This window comes from Equus quagga, chromosome 2 (assembly GCF_021613505.1).
Source record: "Equus quagga isolate Etosha38 chromosome 2, UCLA_HA_Equagga_1.0, whole genome shotgun sequence".
Lineage (NCBI taxonomy): Eukaryota > Metazoa > Chordata > Mammalia > Perissodactyla > Equidae > Equus > Equus quagga.
In genome coordinates, this window is record NC_060268.1 from 122,789,198 (window position 1) to 122,811,170 (window position 21,973).

The following is a 21,973-nucleotide window of genomic DNA, read 5'->3' on the forward strand; positions in this document are numbered from 1 at the left end:
CCTGAGCCATCTTAAAAATAGAGAAATTTCTAATTGGCTTTACTTCATGATCTAAGCAGAAGGAAACATTTATTACTCACATCTCTGAAATCTAAGCAGAGTCTAAATGTGACATCATACAAATGGTACTTCAGATAGAGGTTGACCAAAAAGCAACAGGCACATATGGGAAACACATTTAAGAATGATCCTCCTTATGGGCTGCCATCTATCTACATTTTCTTTTTTTGATTTTATACTGCTATGGGTATTTTTTTCACATAAACATCTTACATTAAGAATTCCTCTAATCATTACAAAGTCTTGATTCAATCCTAGAACCAATGGACTCTTCTGTGTGTGAGAGAGCGGCCATTTCCATAAGGCCGACTAAGGGTACCAAATACTCTGTAATTCCCCCTTGAGAAACTGGACTGGACCATGACAATGGGGCTTCCACCATTATTAGAGGGGATTGTTGAGCCATGCCGGCCTTTTTTATTCTTTTTTTCCTATAATTACCAAGGTGTCACAACAGAGCTTTATGACTATAAGAATCCTCCAAGCTCTCTAAGAAGAATCATATTTTATTTTGATTCTTCTATTTAATGACTAGCAAATAAAAAAGTCCACTCATCTGATCTACCAGATGAAGTAAACATCTATAGTGCATCTCCCTGAGTTAGGAAGAATGGGTTCCTAATGACTTAAATATTAGTTAAATCCGGAATGGCACAGTACACTCAAGAGAAGATTAAGTGAACCTCAACACTAGAGCCAGATCCCTTTGCTGAGTCCAGAGAAGCACTCTGACCCCAGGGCTTGAATTTCTGCCATGACCCATACCTTGACTCCAAAGCCTCTGGCTCTTTCTACCTGAAGGGAGGGGGAAAGACTGGCTCACAAAATGACTCTAGCTATGTAACCCTTCTAGACACTATCCTCAATCCATTCTTCTCCATTTGTTAAAAGAGAAAACAAGAGACTGTTTTTGAAAAGAGAAAATATAACACTACACCTACACACCCTGAGGAAATAAGAAACTTCAGAGGAAAAGAATTTCAGTGACCTCAAAGTATAAAGGAGATGAAACCTCTCCTTTGGCAGGTCTTCAATCTGGAAAGACGGAGGGAGATGATTACATCAGAAAATCTAAGATCTGCCTGTTAGAATTACACCTTTATACCCTGTGAAGGAGGCCATGAAGTTATGATCTAAAAGATAATGATCATGAATTCTTTATCAACTCAGGCAAGTGTATCACCAGAGGTAAGAAAATATAGGAAGGGAACTTTTCTTCCCACATTAACTGCGTTAATTAATCTGTCTAGGCGCTCAGACAAATAGATACTCAAGAAATAAAACAATGAAGGGTGTTTTTAAAGTACCACCTTAAAAATCACAAAGGGCAAACCCTAGACAAGTGAACACCACTACACTGATCAGGCAGTTAAACAAAAGAATAATTCATTCAGAATGGGCCTCGTGAGAAAACCCAAAAGATAACTACAGAGTCAGAACTGATGAGTGAGGCACTACCTCACCAGGATAAAACAGGGAGATTGTATGGTTGAAATTTATTAAACTGAACACACAGATAATGTTTCCATGCCCTTTTGTCACTATCCATGATACCATGGGCAGGTAAAAGAATTTTAATGAATCTGTGAAGCCTATCAAAAAGACTGTCAGAATGCATTTCTCAAGCAGAGTTTACAATGTCTTATTTCCAAGGCTCTCCTCTCCTAGTCAGGTCCTGAAGGCTGCAGAACCACATAGGGCCTATCAAGTTAAAACTTCATAGGAGAAGGAAGAAGCATTACACAACACCGTCATTCCTCAGTGTGAAATATTTCTTCTACCCAACCATCAAGCAGCTGTCACACGTGGTGATAAGATTTTAAATTACTCACAGCAATCAAGGACAACAATATCAAACGTGCCAAATAGTAACAATGGCTGACATTTACAGTTCACTTACCATACTTCTGGCAGCCCCTGTGTTAGGCTACTTACTTGCATTCTCTCATTTAACTCCCACAAAACCCAAGAGGTAGGTGCTACCATCATCTAATTTTCTAATGAGGAAACTCAGGCTCAGAATGGTTAAACAAGTAACTCAAGGTAGAGGAGCTGGGCTATGGCTGGCTCTCAAGTTTGCTCTTAACCACTATACTATACTGACATCCTAAATGAAGCCGTCAGGGTATTTTGCAGGTTTGTTGTTGTTTCTAAAGATATTTATAACGAGAGAACTACTTGGTCATGAATTTTAAAATAACATGTGGGGGATAAAAGTTTCAGTAGTCTAGGAGAAGAAAATTTTAAAAATTAACACATTAATTTTTAAAAATCCAATAACCGTCACTTAATCTGTTGATATATATATTTGTGTTATATGTGTGTATCTAAGTATGTGTATATGTGTGTGTGTATACATACACACATATATATAACCATATATATCTGTCTCACCTAGGCAACTATCACCTGTTTACCGAGAAGGAAGACTGGCTTGGTAAGACAAATTCTCTTAATATAAGCATAATTTGACTTTTAAGCTCCATTATAAAACTAGACTATGGTCTTAAAATCTTATATTGAGAAAAAGGCAGAGGTGACAGCTACCTTGAAAGCATTTTGGGTATGGCCATTTGGCAACAGTCTAGTATCCCTACCCAGCAATTCCTTAATTTCAACATCACCTTCTGCCTAGATTATTCTTTTCCTATCTTATTCTAGGCAATTTGAATTTCTTTCATGCCTGATGATTTTTTGATTCTATCACTGCAGTTTCCAGAATACTGTCCCTTTCATTTGAAGTCACACAGAGCTGGGCTGTAATACTATATTTCACCAGTAGGTGTCATGACCTGAAACACTACATATTCCAAATCAAGTATCTCAAATTGAGACTTCAGGTTATAGAAAACAAGTCATTCTAGTTGTATCCACCTTGAAAACTCAGAATTCTCTACACTGAATTTAACCTGCAATGCAGAATACTCCACAATGAATGATCAATGCTGGTATGAAATCAAAGCTTAATTATAAATTTTAATACATAGCGTTATATCAACATATGTAATATCTTTACGTCAGTACTAATATACTGGCACTATTTCCCCCCTCTACCTGCACTTACTTTTTAAACTTAAAACCTATGCCATTACCACATAATTGCTTTAAATAACAAATACAGATTGGTAAAGAGATAAACAGCATGTAGTTATAAAGGGGAGTCACTGTACATACATACAAAAAATACCAACTTACCACTACTGCCACAATCTGCACAAGAGAGGAGTTCTTCTGCTTTCTTTTCACGATTTGATTCTTTAGTCCCCAAACAGAAGCTACATATTGGAATGGGATCAGCACGGGGCTATGACAGAATTAAAATGAAAAAAAAGTTAGTTTTCCATTTCAAAATTAAAAACAAAACATTAAAGTCAAAATCTTCTTACATATCTAACAAAAAAACATGCTAAAAAGGTATTCAAATCAATATTTTCTGCTAATAAAAAAAGCTCTTAAGTTATTTGATACTAAAGTATTACCTAATGTATAAGTATAATATCTAAAATTCAGAAGTAATTTTTATTTAACCAATAAAATCTAAGACCTTTATATATTATAAAACCTTCCTGAAATGAACATTATCAAGGATTCATTTGAAATCTCAATCGTTCCCATAATCTATTTGTTTAAATTGATTCATCTATTCAATATTATAATCTATGAATATCATCTAGTTAGGTCAGATTGTTTAAGCTTTACTAAATGTTTTAGTGCAGGTTACTACTTTTCATCTATTAAATATTTGACATAAAATCTTGGTATGTTTTTAGGTGACCTAATAACAGAGTTAGAGCTAAGCAAGAACTTTAAAATTCTATAGGAGCACTTGAAAAGATCAAAAGACCATTAACAAGGCATGTCTCTGGCATGGCTTCAAAAGTAAACCACACCATGCCACACAAAGGAGATAAACTCTCAATCTCTGACATTTCCACTTTAATAGAAGGAACAACAAAACATTTGTCTAACCCCCTAGCACCCTTTAACTCTCACTAAGGAAACTGCTTTTAATGATGTATATAAATCTGCATACATTTTAGTGTCTCCATTGTTGTTTATGGAGTATACTAGCAATGCTAGTATTCCCATCCATGTGAATAGATGACTGTGCCTATAGATCTGATCAAATTATTTTGAACAGCCAAAACTGTATGAAAACTAAAATTTTATTGCATATTCCAAGCCTTCACACATGTTGTCTGCTAGCCATCTGAATGTAACTATAATGTATTTCTATTTGAATCTCACATATCAAAAATTCAGGGCAAGAAAACGTAGCATAATCACAAATGTTTCTCTAATGTAAATGAAAAAGAAGATTATGTTATGTCTTACTTTCTAAATATATATCAGCATAGAATAAACTTCATTTGTTCAGCTACTCCATCCCAAATGCCTAATACAATGTCTGAAGCACAGTAGGCACTCAAAATATATTTGCCAACTGAATAAATGAAAAAAAAAAAAAAAAAACCCTCATCTCTAAGATAGTATTTAAAATGGTTATAATTCCAACAAATATCTTGGCTCACTCTGACAACATGTCATCAAAAAACAAAACTTGTCTTATGACCAAGCATTTGCAAAATTGTTCAATATGACTGTTAATTTCATCTTACAATATAAGTGTTCGTTATCTTGTCCTTATTTTTGTTTTAATTTGTTAATATGCACCGGCTTTACTTTCTGAAGTAGCTTTGCAAATGTATTTTTGTAGCCCCAGTTAAAAAGCAGAGTATAAAACACTGTGTATTAGAAAAACCAAAAAAGACAAGCTACAACAAATTGGTCACCAACTCCAGCCACAATTTTTTAAATGCCAGATAATCAGCACTGCATAATTATGGATCCATAGTTATTATTTGCAACTGCTCAACTGCAGTACCTTGGGAACACTTTTGTTCCTTTAAATAGCAATTAAAGGAACAATCTGGTTTTAAAGTGACAACATTCCCCTGACAGATTCTAGCTAAAACCCAGTCCCCGTACTAATGGGATTCTTGCTTTCATTTGATATAACAATGCTCAAGCCATTGCTGCCACCTTGCAGTGATAAATAATTTACAAAATGTCACATATCATTCATGCAATGAAACAAATCCAAATCTGCGATCCCATTTTTCTTTCCCAGATGAATTTTTATTGTAAGAAAGACATGGCCATCAGCCAGCATTCAGCTCATTTTTCATTTTTAACTAAAGGTAACACAAAGGACAAAGGTTGCTAGTAGTTCATGGCCAGAAAGACTGATGTCCCACACTCTTCCCAATAATGGAAAGCATAGATGCTATCACTTCACGCCACATTCAAGTGAACCCCTCCATGCTGATGTATGCTCACATCCATTTATTTTAGGGATAACTATCTCACAATACTCTATTAAACCACTGCATTATACAGAAATGTCTGCCCTGCTGAATTATTGATAATTCAAAGCACTTTGTACTAACCTCAGTATAGCTGAGTCTAATTAACTTTAAAAATTTGTCACTTGTATGAAATGAAACTTTTACAGTAATGCATGTAAATGGGTCACAGAATTATTATGATTCACTATTCTCAATCAGACTACATGTAAATTGTTTCAAAAAATAATCCCTGGTACTAGATTAAAATGGATTGCTGTCAGAAAGAGGTCTGAATAAATGGCAACTCGATTCTACACATCCACTACTGACAGATCATATTAAGAGTCTGAAAACAGAACCAAACATTCCCAATTCTTAATTCCTTTTCTTTGAAATTTCACAAAGGCTCCTAACTTGTTGATCACATCTTCTCATCAACGTGCCTGCATATTTCAGAGAATTAACACTCATGAATAGGTTTAAACTCTGCAAACTGCTCAGGAAGTACCTCCTCCTCATTTCCCATGTAACCGTCCTAGGGGAGCTGCTAGGTTAGAGGCCGCTCATACACTGTATCTCATCTAATCACCTTAACAATCCTGTCAGGAATGTATATTATTATACCCATTTTAGGAAGGAAATTGAGGATCTGAGAAGTTAGGTGACTTTTCTAAAGTTACACAGGTTCAGCTGTGGACCTGGCATTTAAACACAAGTCTGTCTTCACTAAAGCCCATTTCTCACCTGTACCACCTCCCCTCCTCTTCTCGGTTCTCTCAGGAAAATAAATGTTGAAAATGATCTTTCCATCAGCAGCAATAACTCTTTACTAATGTGCTCACTATCTCTTCCATCCAATTTCTTCCATGACTAATGGCATATGTTTTCAAAACTATTTAAAAAGCAACCATTAATATGCTACAGATTATTTATTAATTACAATGGGGAAAAGGTAACCTTACAGTGGAGAAATCTGGCAGACACTTCCTTAACCAAGTGACCAAACCTATCATCAACATGGGACAAGGAGACATCATGCAGCTGAACATTGCACTGAAGGACTCAAGCAATGCCTATGCAGTATTCTTGCTGGAAACATTTACCCTGAATCTAATCATAAGGAAACAATCAGGCAAACCCCAATTTAGGGGCATTCTGTAAAACTACTGGCCTGGACTCTTCAAAAAAACCGTCAAGTCATGTAAGACCCAAAAAAAGGAAGAATCATCAATTTAGGAAACTAACCTGGTATGAAAACTAAACACAACTTGTGACTCTTGCTTGGATTCTGACTTAAAAAAAAAAAATACCCTATAAAGGACATTATTTGGATAATTATGGAAATATGCACTAAATAGTAGACAATACATAAACTAGATACAGCATAAATTTCTTGAGTCAACATATTGTGATTAAATAGGAGAATGTCCTTGTTCTTAGGAGTTATTTGCTGAAACATTTTGTAGTAAAGTGCTATGATGTCAATAACTTAAGCTCAAATGATGCAGGGGGGAAAACCTATGTGTATTTGTATGTGTGTGCACAGAGAGGGAGAGAGAAAGCAAATGTGGCAAAATGTAAACGGTTAGTGAACCCATGTAAAGGGTACATGGGTGTTCCTTATATTATTCTTCCATTTTTCTGGATGTTTGCAATTTCCCAAAAAGCTGAGGGGGAAAAATAGTATCCTCTCCACTCCCAAAAAAAGATCTAGAATGAATTATTATACAGTTGGATTATAAGCATTTATAAAATAAAACATCTCAAACCAATTGCCAATTCACAGGAAATATAGAGGACAGAGGAACATGTCCATCTATACAGCAGGGGGATGCAAGTACCAAAACTCTTGAGGACAAATGACCCAGTTTCTTCAACAAATAAATTAAAAGGGAGACAGAGTGAGCAAGCAAGGCTTATCAGCCAATCACAAGGTATAGTCCTTACCTTGATCATGATACAAATAAATTGTAAAACAAAACAAAATAGGATGAGGGACCTGAAGGAACTGAGGCTAGTTAGCCTTGAAGAGACTGCTGGGAGGGGATAAGCTGGGTGTCTTCATGCAGGAACTGGAAGGGTTAGATTTGTCCTCCATGGTTCCAGAGTATAAAACTTCGACCAATAGGGGTTACTGCAGAGGAGGTTAAACTTTCCAACAGAGCTGTCCAGCAATAGAATGGATTATTTTTTTCCTGCTTCCTTTATTTATTTTTTAAATTGTGACAAAATATACATAACATAAAATTTACCAGGCTCAACCACTTTTAAGTATACAGTTCAGTGATCTTAAGTATAATCACATTGTTGTACAACCAGCATCACCATCCATCTTCCCAAACTGATGCTCTGTCCTCATTAAATACTAACTTCCCACTTCCTCCTCGCCCCAGCCCCAGGCAACCACCTTTCTACTTTCTGTCTCCATGAATTTGACTCCTCTAGGTACCTCAGGTAAGTGGAATCATACAGTCTTCATGGAATGGATTCTTCTTGAGGCAGCTAAAGGCCGCCGTCATCAGAAGAAACCATGGAGAGGCCGGATGGGCCCCATCAGGATGGTGAGGATGCCACAGTGGACAAAGAAAGGAGCTGTGTACAAGTCGGGGATCCGGGATTCTTCAAAGGTCCTTTCCAGATCAAATATTTCAATGGTTCCAAGGCTGGATAATCGCTAAAGCTCTTCCCAGCTCTAATTTTTTATTGATTCTATTATACTTAAAAAGACATTTTAAGAGTTTTCAGGACCCTCGACTTCAAAATAAAATAGCCTTTTCTGAGCAAACATTCTTTAAATCCATGACAGTGCATTTTTGAGAAATTTTATATTTGCTTACGGTTACTTTTGTTTCTGCCCTGAAGGAAACAACTTCATGTGATAGTCTTGTTAGTCTAAGTAACCGGACAAAAATAAATGAAAGCTCATGTACTTGATCAGAGCCAGGGGTTCTCAGGGCTCACATCCTCTTTCTGACAATGACACAAAACAGGGTTTTCTCCCCATGGTCTCCATTCACAACAGTCAGGGATATAGCCCTCTCTTTCCATAATCCCCCATGGAGTCATCTTCTTGAGTCATCTGCAACTTCTCGAATCTACTTACAAAACATACCATTTTAGTAATTCCAAGTGTTGAAAACAATTCAGCATTTTTCATTCATGTACTTGTGCTTGTATCATAGGAAGACCTGGAGTTAAATTTTGTTCTGTGAGCCTCAGGTTTCCTCATTTGTCAAAGGGCACTATAGCGTCCACATTTTCTAGCACTAGTGCTGCTAAAGTTCAAATGTGAGTGAGTGTGTGAAGTACTTTGTAACTATAAAGTTCTATTCAAACATTGTTACAATTATTGCAAAATTCACTTTGGCTATAAAAACAAAAAGAGCAAACAAACAACTTCAAGTCCTTAATAAACATCAGCACAAATGAACTGCTGTGGAGTTTAGAATTACTCTATAAAAGACTTTGATTCTGTGAGCCCCCATTATAAATATTAATCTTAGAAGTTTTTTTTTTTTAACGAATTAATCAGGGAGTACAGGAACAGGGTAGAAAACGCCTCAAGTGGGAGCCAAGAGGCCTGTAGCTGAATTAATAAAAGGAAAGCTCAAAGTAAAAGAAAAGAAAAAGATGTCAAAGGAAGAAAAGCACAAACAAACATAAAACCTTAAATGAATAACACCATAAAAGTGAAGAAAGATGAACATAAATCCTTCACACTCAAGTATGAAAAAGTTCACCTTTGGAGAAAGTTCTCTACACTTTACCTCAGACAACTCAATTCAGTAACTGCAAAACAAGTTGCATGAAAGGGCTGTTTTAAGACTCTTTTGTACCTATCTCTTTAATTTGCACCCTTGTTTTGTTTGGCACTGAAATTTGAAGTTTAGGTAATGCTTCACTGTTTACCAAAATGCTTTTCTCAAATGTCTCACTTGTGCCAAACACCAATCCTGTGAGACAGGCCTGGCGGCTCTTGCTGTCTCCATTTTACAGGTAGACAGAGGGACCCCAGCCTGCTGACTCCAAGCCCTTTGCTCTTCCACTTTTCCCACGGTCGGTCCTTCATTTCATTTGGAGCTTGATTCAGTATTCCGCCTTATCAGAGAGGCTATCCCTGACCATTCTCTCTGAAATTGCCCTTCACCAGCACCTCTGCATCCTCCAGGCCTTGTTTTATTTTTCCGCACAACACTCATCATTATCTGACATATTATGTATCATTTGTCTATTTTATTTCTTTTTTTTTTTTTTAAAGAAGTTGTCTTCAATTTTATTTATTTATTTTTTAAGATTTTATTTTTTTCCTTTTTCTCCCCAAAGCCCCCCAGTACATAGTTGTATATTCTTTGTTGTGGGTCCCTTCTAGTTGTGGCATGTGGGACGCTGCCTCAGCATGGTTTGATGAGCAGTGCCATGTCCGCGCCCAGGATTCGAACCAACGAAACTCTGGGCCGCCTGCAGCGGAGGACGTGGACTTAACCACTCGGCCACGGGGCCAGCCCCTGTCTATTTTATTTCACTTACTAAACTATAAAAGCTCCATCGGGAGGGCAGAGACTCTGTTCATTGCTGTAGCTCCAGCCTCCAAGTACATTTTTGAATAAATGAATGAACAAATGGTCGAACTGCTTTCAGGTTAGGAACCGGTTCCTCCAGTTCAACAGGTCTCCAAACACTGACTACTGTTCTTTGTCTTAATGTATATCCTTAATGGCTACAATGTGACCTGTGAAGCCACCACTGATGGCAAGGTGGGTTCCATTACTATCTAATCTGAAGGCTTTTGTCTACTCCGACCATTTATAATGAATGACACATTTGGGCATAAATGCACTTCTCTGGCTATAATCTGACAAGAGAGAACCAAAATTTAAAAATAGCTAGAAGGAAAATTATCTTGCCACTACCCTAAGTATTAACTATCAGGGATTGCTCAGTAGTAGTCACTATGGATTGTGTTTAAAATAAATTTGGGTCCACACCCAGTTGCCAGTACCTAACTGTGACCCTGCTCCCTTTTTTCCTTCTCAAGAAACAATACAAGTAAAAAAAAGAAAAAAAAAGAAGTCAAGGAGAATGAATACATTGCAGCGGGTAACAAAATTATAATAAGAGCATGAATCTGTTCAACTTATTTTAAAAAGAAAATATTTTACAAACGCTGGTGCTTTATGATTGGTCATGAATTATTTTCTACAAACTTCACAATTGATAGCGCCAGGACAGAGGTTGAAAGCTGTTCGTGTTGTTTTTAGGGTAACATGCTAACTTTTTTTTTTTTGGCCACTTTAGCCCTCTACTTGACATTTATCTATTAAAGAGCGGGACTTCATTTCTTGTCACTTAACCTACCTTATTCAACTGATGTCTGTCTGAACAGATCAGGCCCACTCTTAATTAGGATATATAGATCATGCACACTCAGGGTTTTCCTTTACAGCTATCTGCTTAAGATGTGGTCTTCGGAAATATACTAACTTTAAAAGTAGAAACTCCCTGTGATAATCTAAATTGTCTTATTTTTCAAGAGCGATGTCTTCTTCCCAAAGGTATGTGCTATAACTGTGATCAGTGCAGCCATTCCTCTGCAAGAAGGTTTGGTGACCAGCTTGCCCTCATAGCACATCCTTTGGTCTGCAGCAGAACTTTGTTTACGACGCGTCTATCATCATTTTTTCTACACCTATGTACCCTTTTGTTTTATTCTAAGGCTATTCTTGCAATTCTGTCATGAATTTTAACCTGACTAGATGCCTAAATAATTTTTTCCAGAAGATAATTGGAGATATAAGACTTTTCACAGGCAACAATTTTACCATAATTTTACTCTTGCCATATAGATTTCTATAGTATCACCTCTCCTGCTCATTATACTTCTCTGTGGGTAATTGGTTCTGTGAGGGAGGACTACATCATCCCCACTGGCTCTGGACTGAGTTTCTGTATTACACTGGGCAAAAGGATTTATTATTGCTAATGTATGGAGATCTTGAATGTGACTGCCGTATTTTGCCTCCTTGTCACAGTGAAGAGGATTCTCTGTACTTTGAGTGACAACAAATAAATTAAATCTAATAAAATAAAAATATTTAAAAGCATCCCTACACATATCTATAAATACATTACTTCTTTTTCCATTTAAAGAATCATTTAGAAACAAAAACAATATCAATGACTACATACTGGGAAATTCCCATAATCAAAGGCTGATTCAGAAGTACAGAATAATAAAAACTTAGCCACAATGGAATAAGAAGAGAAGGAAAGACTCTAAGAATATCAGCCATAACAGTTATCAATTGTGTGGATCTAATTGAAATGCTCACATGGTATCCTGCAGTCTAGAACTCGTTCTAATTAGGCAGGTGTACCATTTATAAGAGTGCTGATTAAGGAAAGTGATTCTATTGGAAGGAAACAAATCTAATCCTGCACACTGCATTTAACAATAGCATCTCATTTGTTCCTTTTGGAGGTGGAGGGTGGGGAGTAAATGAAGCCTACAAATTTGGAGTGGGGGAAGCGGGAAGGACAATGAAACAACTGCCTTCCGCAGGGTCTTTAATTTCTTATCTGGACAGAGACTTGGCTTTTAAGATTTCATCTGAAAGTCTCTCCTCCACCCCTACCATTAGAAACTGCAGATATTGCATTTATCTTCTTAAGAGGGATCAAAGGCTGATTCAACACAGCTGGAAATTCAACACATGGTTACAGAAAGTCTGCTTAGGATTTACAAACTGTTCCGTTCAGCAAACATGTCATAATATTAGCAATATAATACAAACCCTACCCTAGATTTTGAAAAATGGAATTTTAAAATCAATTCATATTCAAGTGTCACAAATCTTTAACAGTTTCTCTTTTTTTTTAGACTTTATTTTTTTTAGAGCAGTTTTAGGTTCAGAGCAAAATTGAGCAGAAGGTACAGAAATTTCCCGTATATCCCTGCCCCCACATATGCAGAGCCTCCCCTATTATCAACATCCCTCACTAGAGTGATACATTTGTTATAACTGACAAACCTACACTGACACAGTTATCACCCAAAGTCCACAGTTTACATTAGGGTTCTCTCTTGGTTGTATATTTTATGGTTTTGGACAAATTTATGATAACATGTATCTACCATTACAGTATCATACAGAGTATTTTCACTGCCCTAAAAAAATCTTTGTGCTCCGCTTCTTCATCTCTCCCTCCCCTCTAATCCCTGACAACCACTTATCTTTTTTTCTTACTGCATCCATAGTTTTGCCTTTTCCAGAATGTCCTATAGTTGGAATCATACAGCTGACTTCCCCAGTTGCCCCATGGCATCTGTTTTCATCTAGATGTGGTGCCTACAACCCCACCTAGGCACCATGTGAGCACTAGATATGATCATTCCACTAAGAGAAACCATCATTAACTGCTCAGAGGAGACATAGGCAACTGCATTGATTGTAATTAGATCCAAACAGAGAAGCAGAATGAAGAGATGAGACATTAGGTAGGTGGATATTAGCAAGTTAGAAAAGTGGTGTTAGTCACTTTCTCAACAATATCATCACCACCACCAACAACAACCCCAACAATGTTCTACATTCACAGAATTTACATGGCAGTTGAGATGCTATGCACTATTCAATAAGTTACTAATGTTTACTCAGCATTCAAGTACACCAAGTAGAATATGACTGGTAGTCCAAGTGCTTGTCCTCACAGAACCAATAAAAGTGGTGTAATTCCATTACTACACTTAATTCTCAATAACCCTGTGGGCACATAAACCATCTAATGTACAGAATTTCCATGGCCCTGACGTTTTGGCTTTGGTCTTCCTCACTTTCAGACTACCACTGACCGTTTCAATTTCAGTAGTCATAAGCAGTAGGCCAAGAGGATTGCTTGGATAATTACTACCTGAATGTCAAGAGTTCTGACCTTGTTTGTTGGACTCTGCCCTAAACTTATTTTGGTGGAGGCTCAAGATCTACTAATGCTCTAGGCCAGGCACCACCCTGTGCACTTACATGAACATTATGGGCCGTGATGCTCCAGCATCACTCCAGGCTGTATGGAAACTGCACAAAAGGTAAGCCCCTCCCCTACCTATGCAAGCTACAGCAAGGCCAAGAAGAGAAACACCGGATGTGACAGGCTTTCCCCCCATGGCAAGGATTTTTAAGTTCAATTTCTCAGAACTTTAAGAGTCTACAGTAGCCTACTGAAGGATATACAGTAGGTGGAAAAAAGCTCTTTATTTTTGCGAAATCAATTTTTTTGCATATTTTAAGCCAAAGCTTAGTACACTGTGAGCTCTCTGAAGGAGATTCTTGTTTAGTTCATCTTAATTACCTACCACACATACTGAAGAACTATACACACTGTGGATGCCTGATAAATATTTGTAGAATACATAAATGTAACATTATTTCTCACACTTGGCACTTTCTCATCATTTTCTAAATTGCATTCTTACAGTAGCATATAAATGGAAAATAAAGAAAGAATAATACAACAGTACACGCTTATGAGGGGAAATAAACACTTTAAATGTTTGCCCATTTAGAACCTTCACATCCACCCACTTATATCTTTTAAATTGTAAAACATACATAACATAAAATCTACCATTTTAACCATTTTTAAGTGTAAAGTTCAGTGGCACTAAGTACATTCACATTGTTGTACAACTAAGTTAAGATATATTTTACATACAATGAAATGTACAGTTCAAAGAGTTTTATAAATGCATACACTCATGTAACCCACATCTCTATCAAAATATAAAACATTCCATAACCCCAGAAAGTTGTCTCCTGCCCCTTCCCAGTCAATCCTTTCCCAAGCAACCACTGTTTGATTTCTACCACCATAATTTGGTTTGGTCTGTTCTAGAACTTTGTATAAATGGAACTAGACATTGAATTCTTTTCTGTAGGGCTTCTTTTCACTCACCGTACTGTCAGATTCATTCATACTGTTGTACATATCAGTTACTCATTTCTTTTTATTACTGAGTAGTATTTTACTGTAAAACATACAAAAATTCTCTTATTCTCTCTATGGGTGATCAGCAATTAAGCTGTTTTCAGCTTAGGGCTAAAATGAATAAAACTGTTACGAACATTCTTATATAAGTATTTTTATGGATATGTGTTTTCATCTCTCTTCAGTAAATACCCAGAAGTGAAACTACTGGGTCATAAGGTAGGTAGATGCTTAGCTTTATTATATACCTTTAGCTAGATTACTCAAGAAAAAGAAAAATGCTAATTACCAATATTGGGAAGTAGGAAGGAGATATCACTATAGATCTTGAAGACAATAAAATGATAGGAAATGTTATAAACAGCTTATGCAACAAATTAGACAACTTAGATAAAATGGACAACTTCAGTTGATAGACTAAATTCACAAAACTAACATGAGAGGAAGTTAAAAATCTGAATAATTCTACATCCATTAAAAAAAATGATTCATAACTTAAAACCTCCCTAACAAAGAACTCCAGGCCCAATAGCTTTGCTGGTGAACTCTTTCAAAGACTTAAGAATACACTACAAATCTGAGATGATATACTTAAAAAAACAGAGGAGGAGGAAATATTTCTCAACTAACTTTATGAGCCAGCATAATTCTGATGCCAAAATCAGACGAAAACATTACAAGGAAAAAACTGAAAGAACAATCAATATCCCTCATGAACATAAACCCCCATTTGTTGTTGTTCTTCAATTTTACTTTGAAAAAAAAAAAACTTTACTGAGGTGTAATTTATACATAATAAAATGTACCCTCTTAAAGTTTGGACAAATACATATATCCATAGAATTATCACAACAATTAAGAAATAGAACCTCAGAAAGTTTATCACCTCAGAAAGTTCCCTCAAGTCCTTCTGCAATCCTGTTCCCCCTGCAGACCCAGATAACTACTGATCTGCTTACTATAGATTATTTTGCCTGTTCTAGGATTTCAAATATGAAATCATACTCTTTTGTGACTTCCTTGTGCTCAGCAGGTTTTTGAGATTCATCCATAAGTTGCATGTGTGAGTAATTTATTCTTTTTAACATTACACAGTATCTCATTATATCAATGTATCTAAATGAATTTATCCATTTACCTGTTGATGGACATTTGTACTCTTTACAGTTTTGAGCTGTATGAATAAAGCTAATCCGAACATTCATGTAAAAGTCTCTTTGTATATGTGCTTTTATTTCTCTTTAGTAAATACCTAGGAGTAGAATTGCTGGGTCATACAGTAAGTGTATATCTACCTTGATGAGACTAACAAAGTGTTTCCCAAAGTGATTCAACCATTTTACACTCCCAGTTGCACTTGGGATTGCTAGTCTTTTTAATTTTCACCATTCCAGAGATTGTGTGGAAGTGTCTCACTGTGGTTTTATTTTGCATATCCTTGATAGTTAATGATGCTGTATATGTGTTTTCATGTGCTTAATGGTTCTTCATATATCTTCTTTTGTACAGTTGCTGGTAGACTCTTCTGCCCATCATCATCTTCTGCTCCAACACATTGCCAGACCCTCTTTCAGTGGAAAACCTGTTGCCCCAGCTACTGAGAATGTTATAGGCAGTTTTCAGTTGTCACTCCCTCCAGGGATTGCTTCAATTGTGGAGTCATGTCACCCAAGGACATGCCCCTTCCTGGGGTGGCCCTTATCCAAGTGGTACAGGTCCTCATCACTGAGTGATAGAGAAATATAAAGATCTGGTCATCTTGGCCCAAACTCTGTCAGATCAATCTAGCTCCAGAGCTACGTATGAAGTCAGCCAAGGCTGTTATTAGCTGCATAACTGCTCAGTTCTTCTCTATGCACAACACTGCTTTGTTGCCCTCCCTCCCATAAGCATTGATAATACTAAGAGCATCCCTTATAAATATTCTACACCCAAAACTTTACCTCAGTGCCCACTTCCTGAGGAACACAACCTGTAACACCTATTTTTTAAATTGGGTTGTTTGCTTATTATTGAGTTTTAAGAGTTTCTTACACATATAATGGTTACAAGTCCTTTGTATGTATATGTGCGTATATATATATGCACGGATACAAGAGATACGTATTGTGAATATTTTCTGTCATTCTGTGGCTTGTCTCTTCATTTTCCTAATAATTTCTCTTGAAAAACACCAGTTTTTAATTTTTTTTTTGAGGAAGATTGATTGGCCTTGAGGTAACATCTTGTGCCCATCTTCCTCTATTTTACGTGGGACGACGCCACACCGTGGCTTGATGAGCAGTGCTAGGTCCACACCTGGGTCCAAACCCGTGAATTCCAGGTGTTCAAAGCAGAGCACATGGCCTCAACCACTATGCCACCAGGCTGGCCTGCTTTTAATTTTGATGAGGTCCCATTTATTAATTTCTTCTACTTTTTATGTTCAGTCTAAGAAATTTTTGCCTATTCCAAGGTTGCAAAGGTTTTATCCTATATTTTCCTCTAGTTTCATGATTTTAGTTTATAACTTAAGTCTATGATACATTTTTAATTAATTTTTGTGTATGGAATGAGGTAATGGTCAAGACTCACTTTTTTCCACATGTATATCCACTTATTTCAAGACCATTTGATGAGAAGATTTTTTTTTTCTTCTCAATGAATTAGTCCTTCAACTTTGGTCTTTTTCAAGTTTATTTTAGCTATTCTAGGTCCTTTGCACTGCCATATAAATTTTTAATCAGCTTGTCAATTTCTAGAAAAAGTTTGCTGATCTTTATTGGTCTTGTGCTGCTATATAGATCAGTTTGGGGAGTACTGCATTTGTAACATTATTGAGTCTTCTAATCCATGAAGATAGACATTTCTCCATTTATTTAGGTCTTCTTTAATTTCTTTCAACAATGCTTTATAGTTTTCAGGGTATATATTTTGTCCAAATTTTGCTAAATTTGAGTATTTTCATATTGTTTGATGCTACCGTAAATATTTCAATTTCTGAATGTTCATTACTACTACATAGAAATACAATTGGGTTTTGTATATTAACCTTGTGTCCTTGCTAAATTCACTCTAGTTTTAGTAGCTTTCTTAAAGATTCCTTAAGATTTTCTATATAGACAATCATGTGGTCTGAAACTAGAGATGGTTTTAGTTCTTTCTCCCAGTCTGTATGCCTTTCATTTCTTTTCCTGTCTTATTGCACTGGCTAGGAAGTCCAGTATAATGCTGAATAGAAATAATGAAAGGGGACATACTTATCTTACTCCTGACCTTAGAAAGAAAGTATTTGGTTTTTCACCATTATTTATTTATTTTTTAAGATTGGCAGCTGAGCTAACACCTGTTGCCGATCTTTTTTTTTTTTCTTCTCCCCAAAGCCCCCCAGTATGTAGTTGTATATTTTAGTTGTGGGTCCCTCTAGTTGTGGCTTGTGGGATGCTGCCTCAGCATGGCCTGATGAGTGGTGCCATGTCCATGCCCAGGATCCGAACCAGTGAAATTGCGGGCCGCCAAAGTTAAGCGTGCAAATTTAACCACTCGGTCACGGGGCCGGCCCCGGTTTTTCTTTTTATAGATGCCTTTTATCAGTTAATAAAGTTCTTTCTATTGCTAGTTTGCTGAGAGTTTTGACCATGAATGGATTTTTAGTTTTGTCAATTGCTTTCCTATATCTATTGAGATGATCATATGTTTTCCTCATTTTAGAATATTAAACCAACCTTGCATTTATAGATAATCTCATTCTGGATAAACCTCACAATATATTATCCTTTTCATATGTTTCTGGATTTGATTTGCTAATATTTTTGAAAGGTTTTTCATGTTTTCATGAAAACATGTGTTTTCATGAGGAATATGGTTCCACAGTTTCCTTTTTTGCAATGTCTTTGGTTAGTTTTGGTATCAAAGTAATGCTGGTCTCATAAAATGAATTAGGATGTGTTTCCTCCTACTTTCTGAAAGAATTTACCTAACATTTGCATTGTTAAATGTTTGACAGATTTCATCATTAAAGCTGTCTGTTATCTGAGCCTGGAGTTTTCTTTGTAGCACAGTTTTAAATTATAAACTCAATTTCTTTAATAGATATAGAGCTATTCAGGTTTCCCATTTTGTGTGTGTGTTAGTTGTGGTAATTTGGGCATTCACAGAATTTTCCCATTTCATCTAAGTTGCCCAATTTACTGGCATGAATTGCTCATAATATTTCCTTATTATTCTTATTATTCTTATTTTTATGTCTTCAGTGATATCCCCTCCCCCAGCCCTGGTATTGGCAATTTATGTTTTCCCTCTTTTTTTGATTGGTCTAGCTAGAGATTTCTGAATTTTATTGATGTTTTCAAAGATCAGCTTTTAGTTTCCCCTATTTACTTTCAATGTTCTTTATTTGCAGAAAATGGTGATTCTAATGCTGAAACCTGATTTATTATCATCACTACCATGATCATTATTATTCTAAAACAAGACAGAAAGCCAAGAGGCTATTCAGAGGGGCGCTCCCTTTTCCGTGGATGTAGAGCAGAAGATCCACTCACTCTACTCTGGTGCCATGTCTACAACACTCCTAGGAGGCTGTGGGGGCAGGTGGTAACAGTTGATGGTTTACGAAAAAGGAATCCCACCAAGAACTGCTCTCTAGACAGTGGTTCTTAACAAGCGTGAACATCAGAATCACCTATATAGCTCTTTAAAAACGTACATGCCTAAGCCAAACCCACAGATTTTGATTCAATAGGTCTGGGGTTGACTTAGGCATCTTAATTTTTTTTTTTTTATTTTCGATATAATTTATTTCCTTTGTAATCATATACATTTTATTTTATGCCCTTCAAATTATTCTTTTGAGAATGAGACCATAAACTTTACAAGATTACAAAGGTGTCTAAGGCACAACACATGTTAAGAAACCCTGATGAGGTGGAAAGACTCAGCTTTAGAACCAAAGAGACCTGGGTTTAAATGCTTATTTGCTGATTCCTACTCTGTGACCTTGGGCATATCGTTTAACCTTCATTTATCTTCCATACTTCCACAGATTCAATAAATGTCTATTGAACACCTATTTCCAGACACTGTATTAAGGATTTAATACAGACAGACAGATATAACCTTTCCTGTATAGAGTTTACAACTGAGTGAGGGAGGCAGATGAGTCAACAGGTCATTACACAATACTGTGATAAGTGCTTTGATAGCAGAAGGAGAGAGTCCTGTGGGAGCTCAGGGGTGGGACTCCCAACCCAGACTTGTTGAGTCAGGAAAGATTTCCAGAGATAAGCCAGTAAACTGAAACCTCCAAAAGAAGTGGACATTAGCCAAACAAAGAGACAGGAAGAGCAATCTAGGCAGGGGGATGAACTCTTAAGAGATGTGGCATGTTTGAGAAAATGAGAGAAAACCAGGTTGGGAAGAAGTAAGGGACTAATAGCACAAGGCACAGTAGCAGAAGGGGTCAGACTGGAGGGTCTTGTAGCCACTTTAAGGATATTAGCTTCACCATAAGAGAAGTGGGAAGCCATTGATGAGTTTCATTTATTTATTCTTTTTAAAGGTTGGCACCTGAGCTAACATCTGTTTAGGCATCTTAATTTTTTAAAAGCTTCAGGGAGGTTCTGATGGTGCTCCGGGTTGAGAATCATAGCCCTGAATGACTAGGACATCAGGCAGTTGATGCTCAGGAGAGTCTAAGGAGTGAGAGAGTAAATACAGAGCAGTGAGGCTACTGGGAATTCATTGACCACTCTTAATAACTGTCTGAGGGCCCCAGAAATATAAATAAGTCTATGTACATGAACACACTTTAAAAGTTAAAAAGGGGCCAGCCCAGTGGCATAGTGCTTAAGTTCACACACTCCACTTTGGTGACCTGAGGTTCACAGGTTTGGATCGCGGACACAGACCTACACACAGCTTGTTAAGCCATTCTTTGGGGTATCCCACATACAAAATAGAGGAAGACTGGCACAGACGTTAACTCAGCAGCAATCCTCCTCAAGCAAAAAGGGGAAGATTGGCAACAGATGTTAGCTCAGGGCCAATCTTCCTCACCAGAAGAAAAGGAAAAAAAAAAGCAGGGGGATCTCATCAAGATGGCGGGATAAGCAGACTCTGAACTCATCTCCTCCCATGAACACAACCTGGTTAGAACTATTTTTGGAAAAATTACCCCAGATTGAAAACTGAAAACCGAATAAAAACAACCCCCACAACAAGGGACAGTCCTGACTAAGGCAGAAGAGGCAAACTTCCTGCTAGACAGGAAAAAAGCCACCTTTGGGAGCAGTGGAGCTTCTCAGCTGGCCAGGCGGGAGCCACCCTAAGGTACGCAGCCCTCCCTGGAGGAGTGAGGTCCGGAGCGGGGGCCAACACTGCTATAAGCATCCTTCAGACTCAGCCCATCTGAGACGGGGGTCTTACTCTCTGGCTTTGCTGGCTTTTAACTGCAGCGAGGATACACCCAGAAAAGCTATCAGCCGAAAGCAGAAAAGACCTGGGTCTTAAAGGGGCCACGCACAAACTCACTCATTGCAGCAACCTAAAATCACCAGAGAGAAGGCTGACAGCCGTTTGGTGAAACCAGACTGACCTAGTGGGCTCTGGGGGCATCTTGGTGAGAGGAGGGACCTCTCCGGAGACTGAGACATTGGTGGTGGCCATTGTTCTGAACTGGTCCATGCGAGTTGACATAGACCCTGGTGGGTGCCACTGAGGTTCATCCCTTGGCCTGTTAGCCCAGGGGTCTGCCACGCCCACTAGAGCACAGATTTAATCCAGTTCAGCCAGGGCAGGCAACCTGCCCTAGGGACTGGCCCCACCTAACAGCAAGCCCTCAGGCTACATTTCAGCCTGCATTGACTGGGTGCCTCGATCCTCCACAGGCAGGCAAGGGTGTCTGCCTCTATGGGGCAGCGCCTGTGTGAGGACCAGGTGAACTGTGTGGGGCACTGGTGGTGAGGTGTGGGCCTCTGCAGTGTGGCCTCGGAGACAGGGTATGCTCCAGGAGGTTGAGAAGTTTGCTGGACCAGGACTGTGTTGATGGTGTGTGTGGTCCTGTGGGGGGTGAGGCTTACCAGCAGCAGAAGACCTGTGCTTCACAAATAGCCATAAAAAGGAGCAGCCCCACCTTCCAAAGCCTGAAACAATTTGAGTGCCCCCTGCCTAGGGCCAGCCCCACTCAGCTGCACTCCTAAGAGAACTGACAACAGCCTTGTAGGCCTGAGGCCTATCACAAATGTAAGCCCCTGAGCCTAGCAACCAGCTACACTGGGAAAACCCAATTAAGAGGAAAACTGCAGTAAGAGTGTGCTGATAGACTTTGTAGCCAACAGTGCTGAGGCTCCCCAAAGCAGATTTACAAACAGCTGGCCAGGAAAGGAAAGACTAGACTCCCTGGGTACCTGCAGTGGGAGCAACCCTGCCACAGCAGAAGGACACAAGTTGCCCACAAAGGGGTCACTCCTGGATCTTCTGGACTGGCGATGAGAGGGAAGCACACTGCTGGGCCTCATAAGGCATCTCATACGTAAGGCCACTTCTCCAAGATCAGGAGACATAGCCGACTCACCTAATACATAGAAATAAGCACAGAGAAAGAGGCA

The 21,973-nt window shown here is 37.9% G+C and overlaps 1 protein-coding gene across 5 annotated transcripts in view; it reads right to left on the reverse strand.

The window, feature by feature from the left end:
- The window catches only part of KAT6B (lysine acetyltransferase 6B), a 185,944-nt gene that overhangs the window by 59,244 nt on the left and 104,727 nt on the right, over positions 1 to 21,973 (reverse strand). For all 5 annotated transcript variants that reach the window (XM_046653484.1, XM_046653483.1, XM_046653487.1 and 2 more), the window contains exon 4: positions 3,256 to 3,364. In XM_046653484.1, the coding sequence (XP_046509440.1) occupies positions 3,256 to 3,364 (109 nt within the window). The remainder of the gene's footprint in view (positions 1 to 3,255; positions 3,365 to 21,973) is intronic.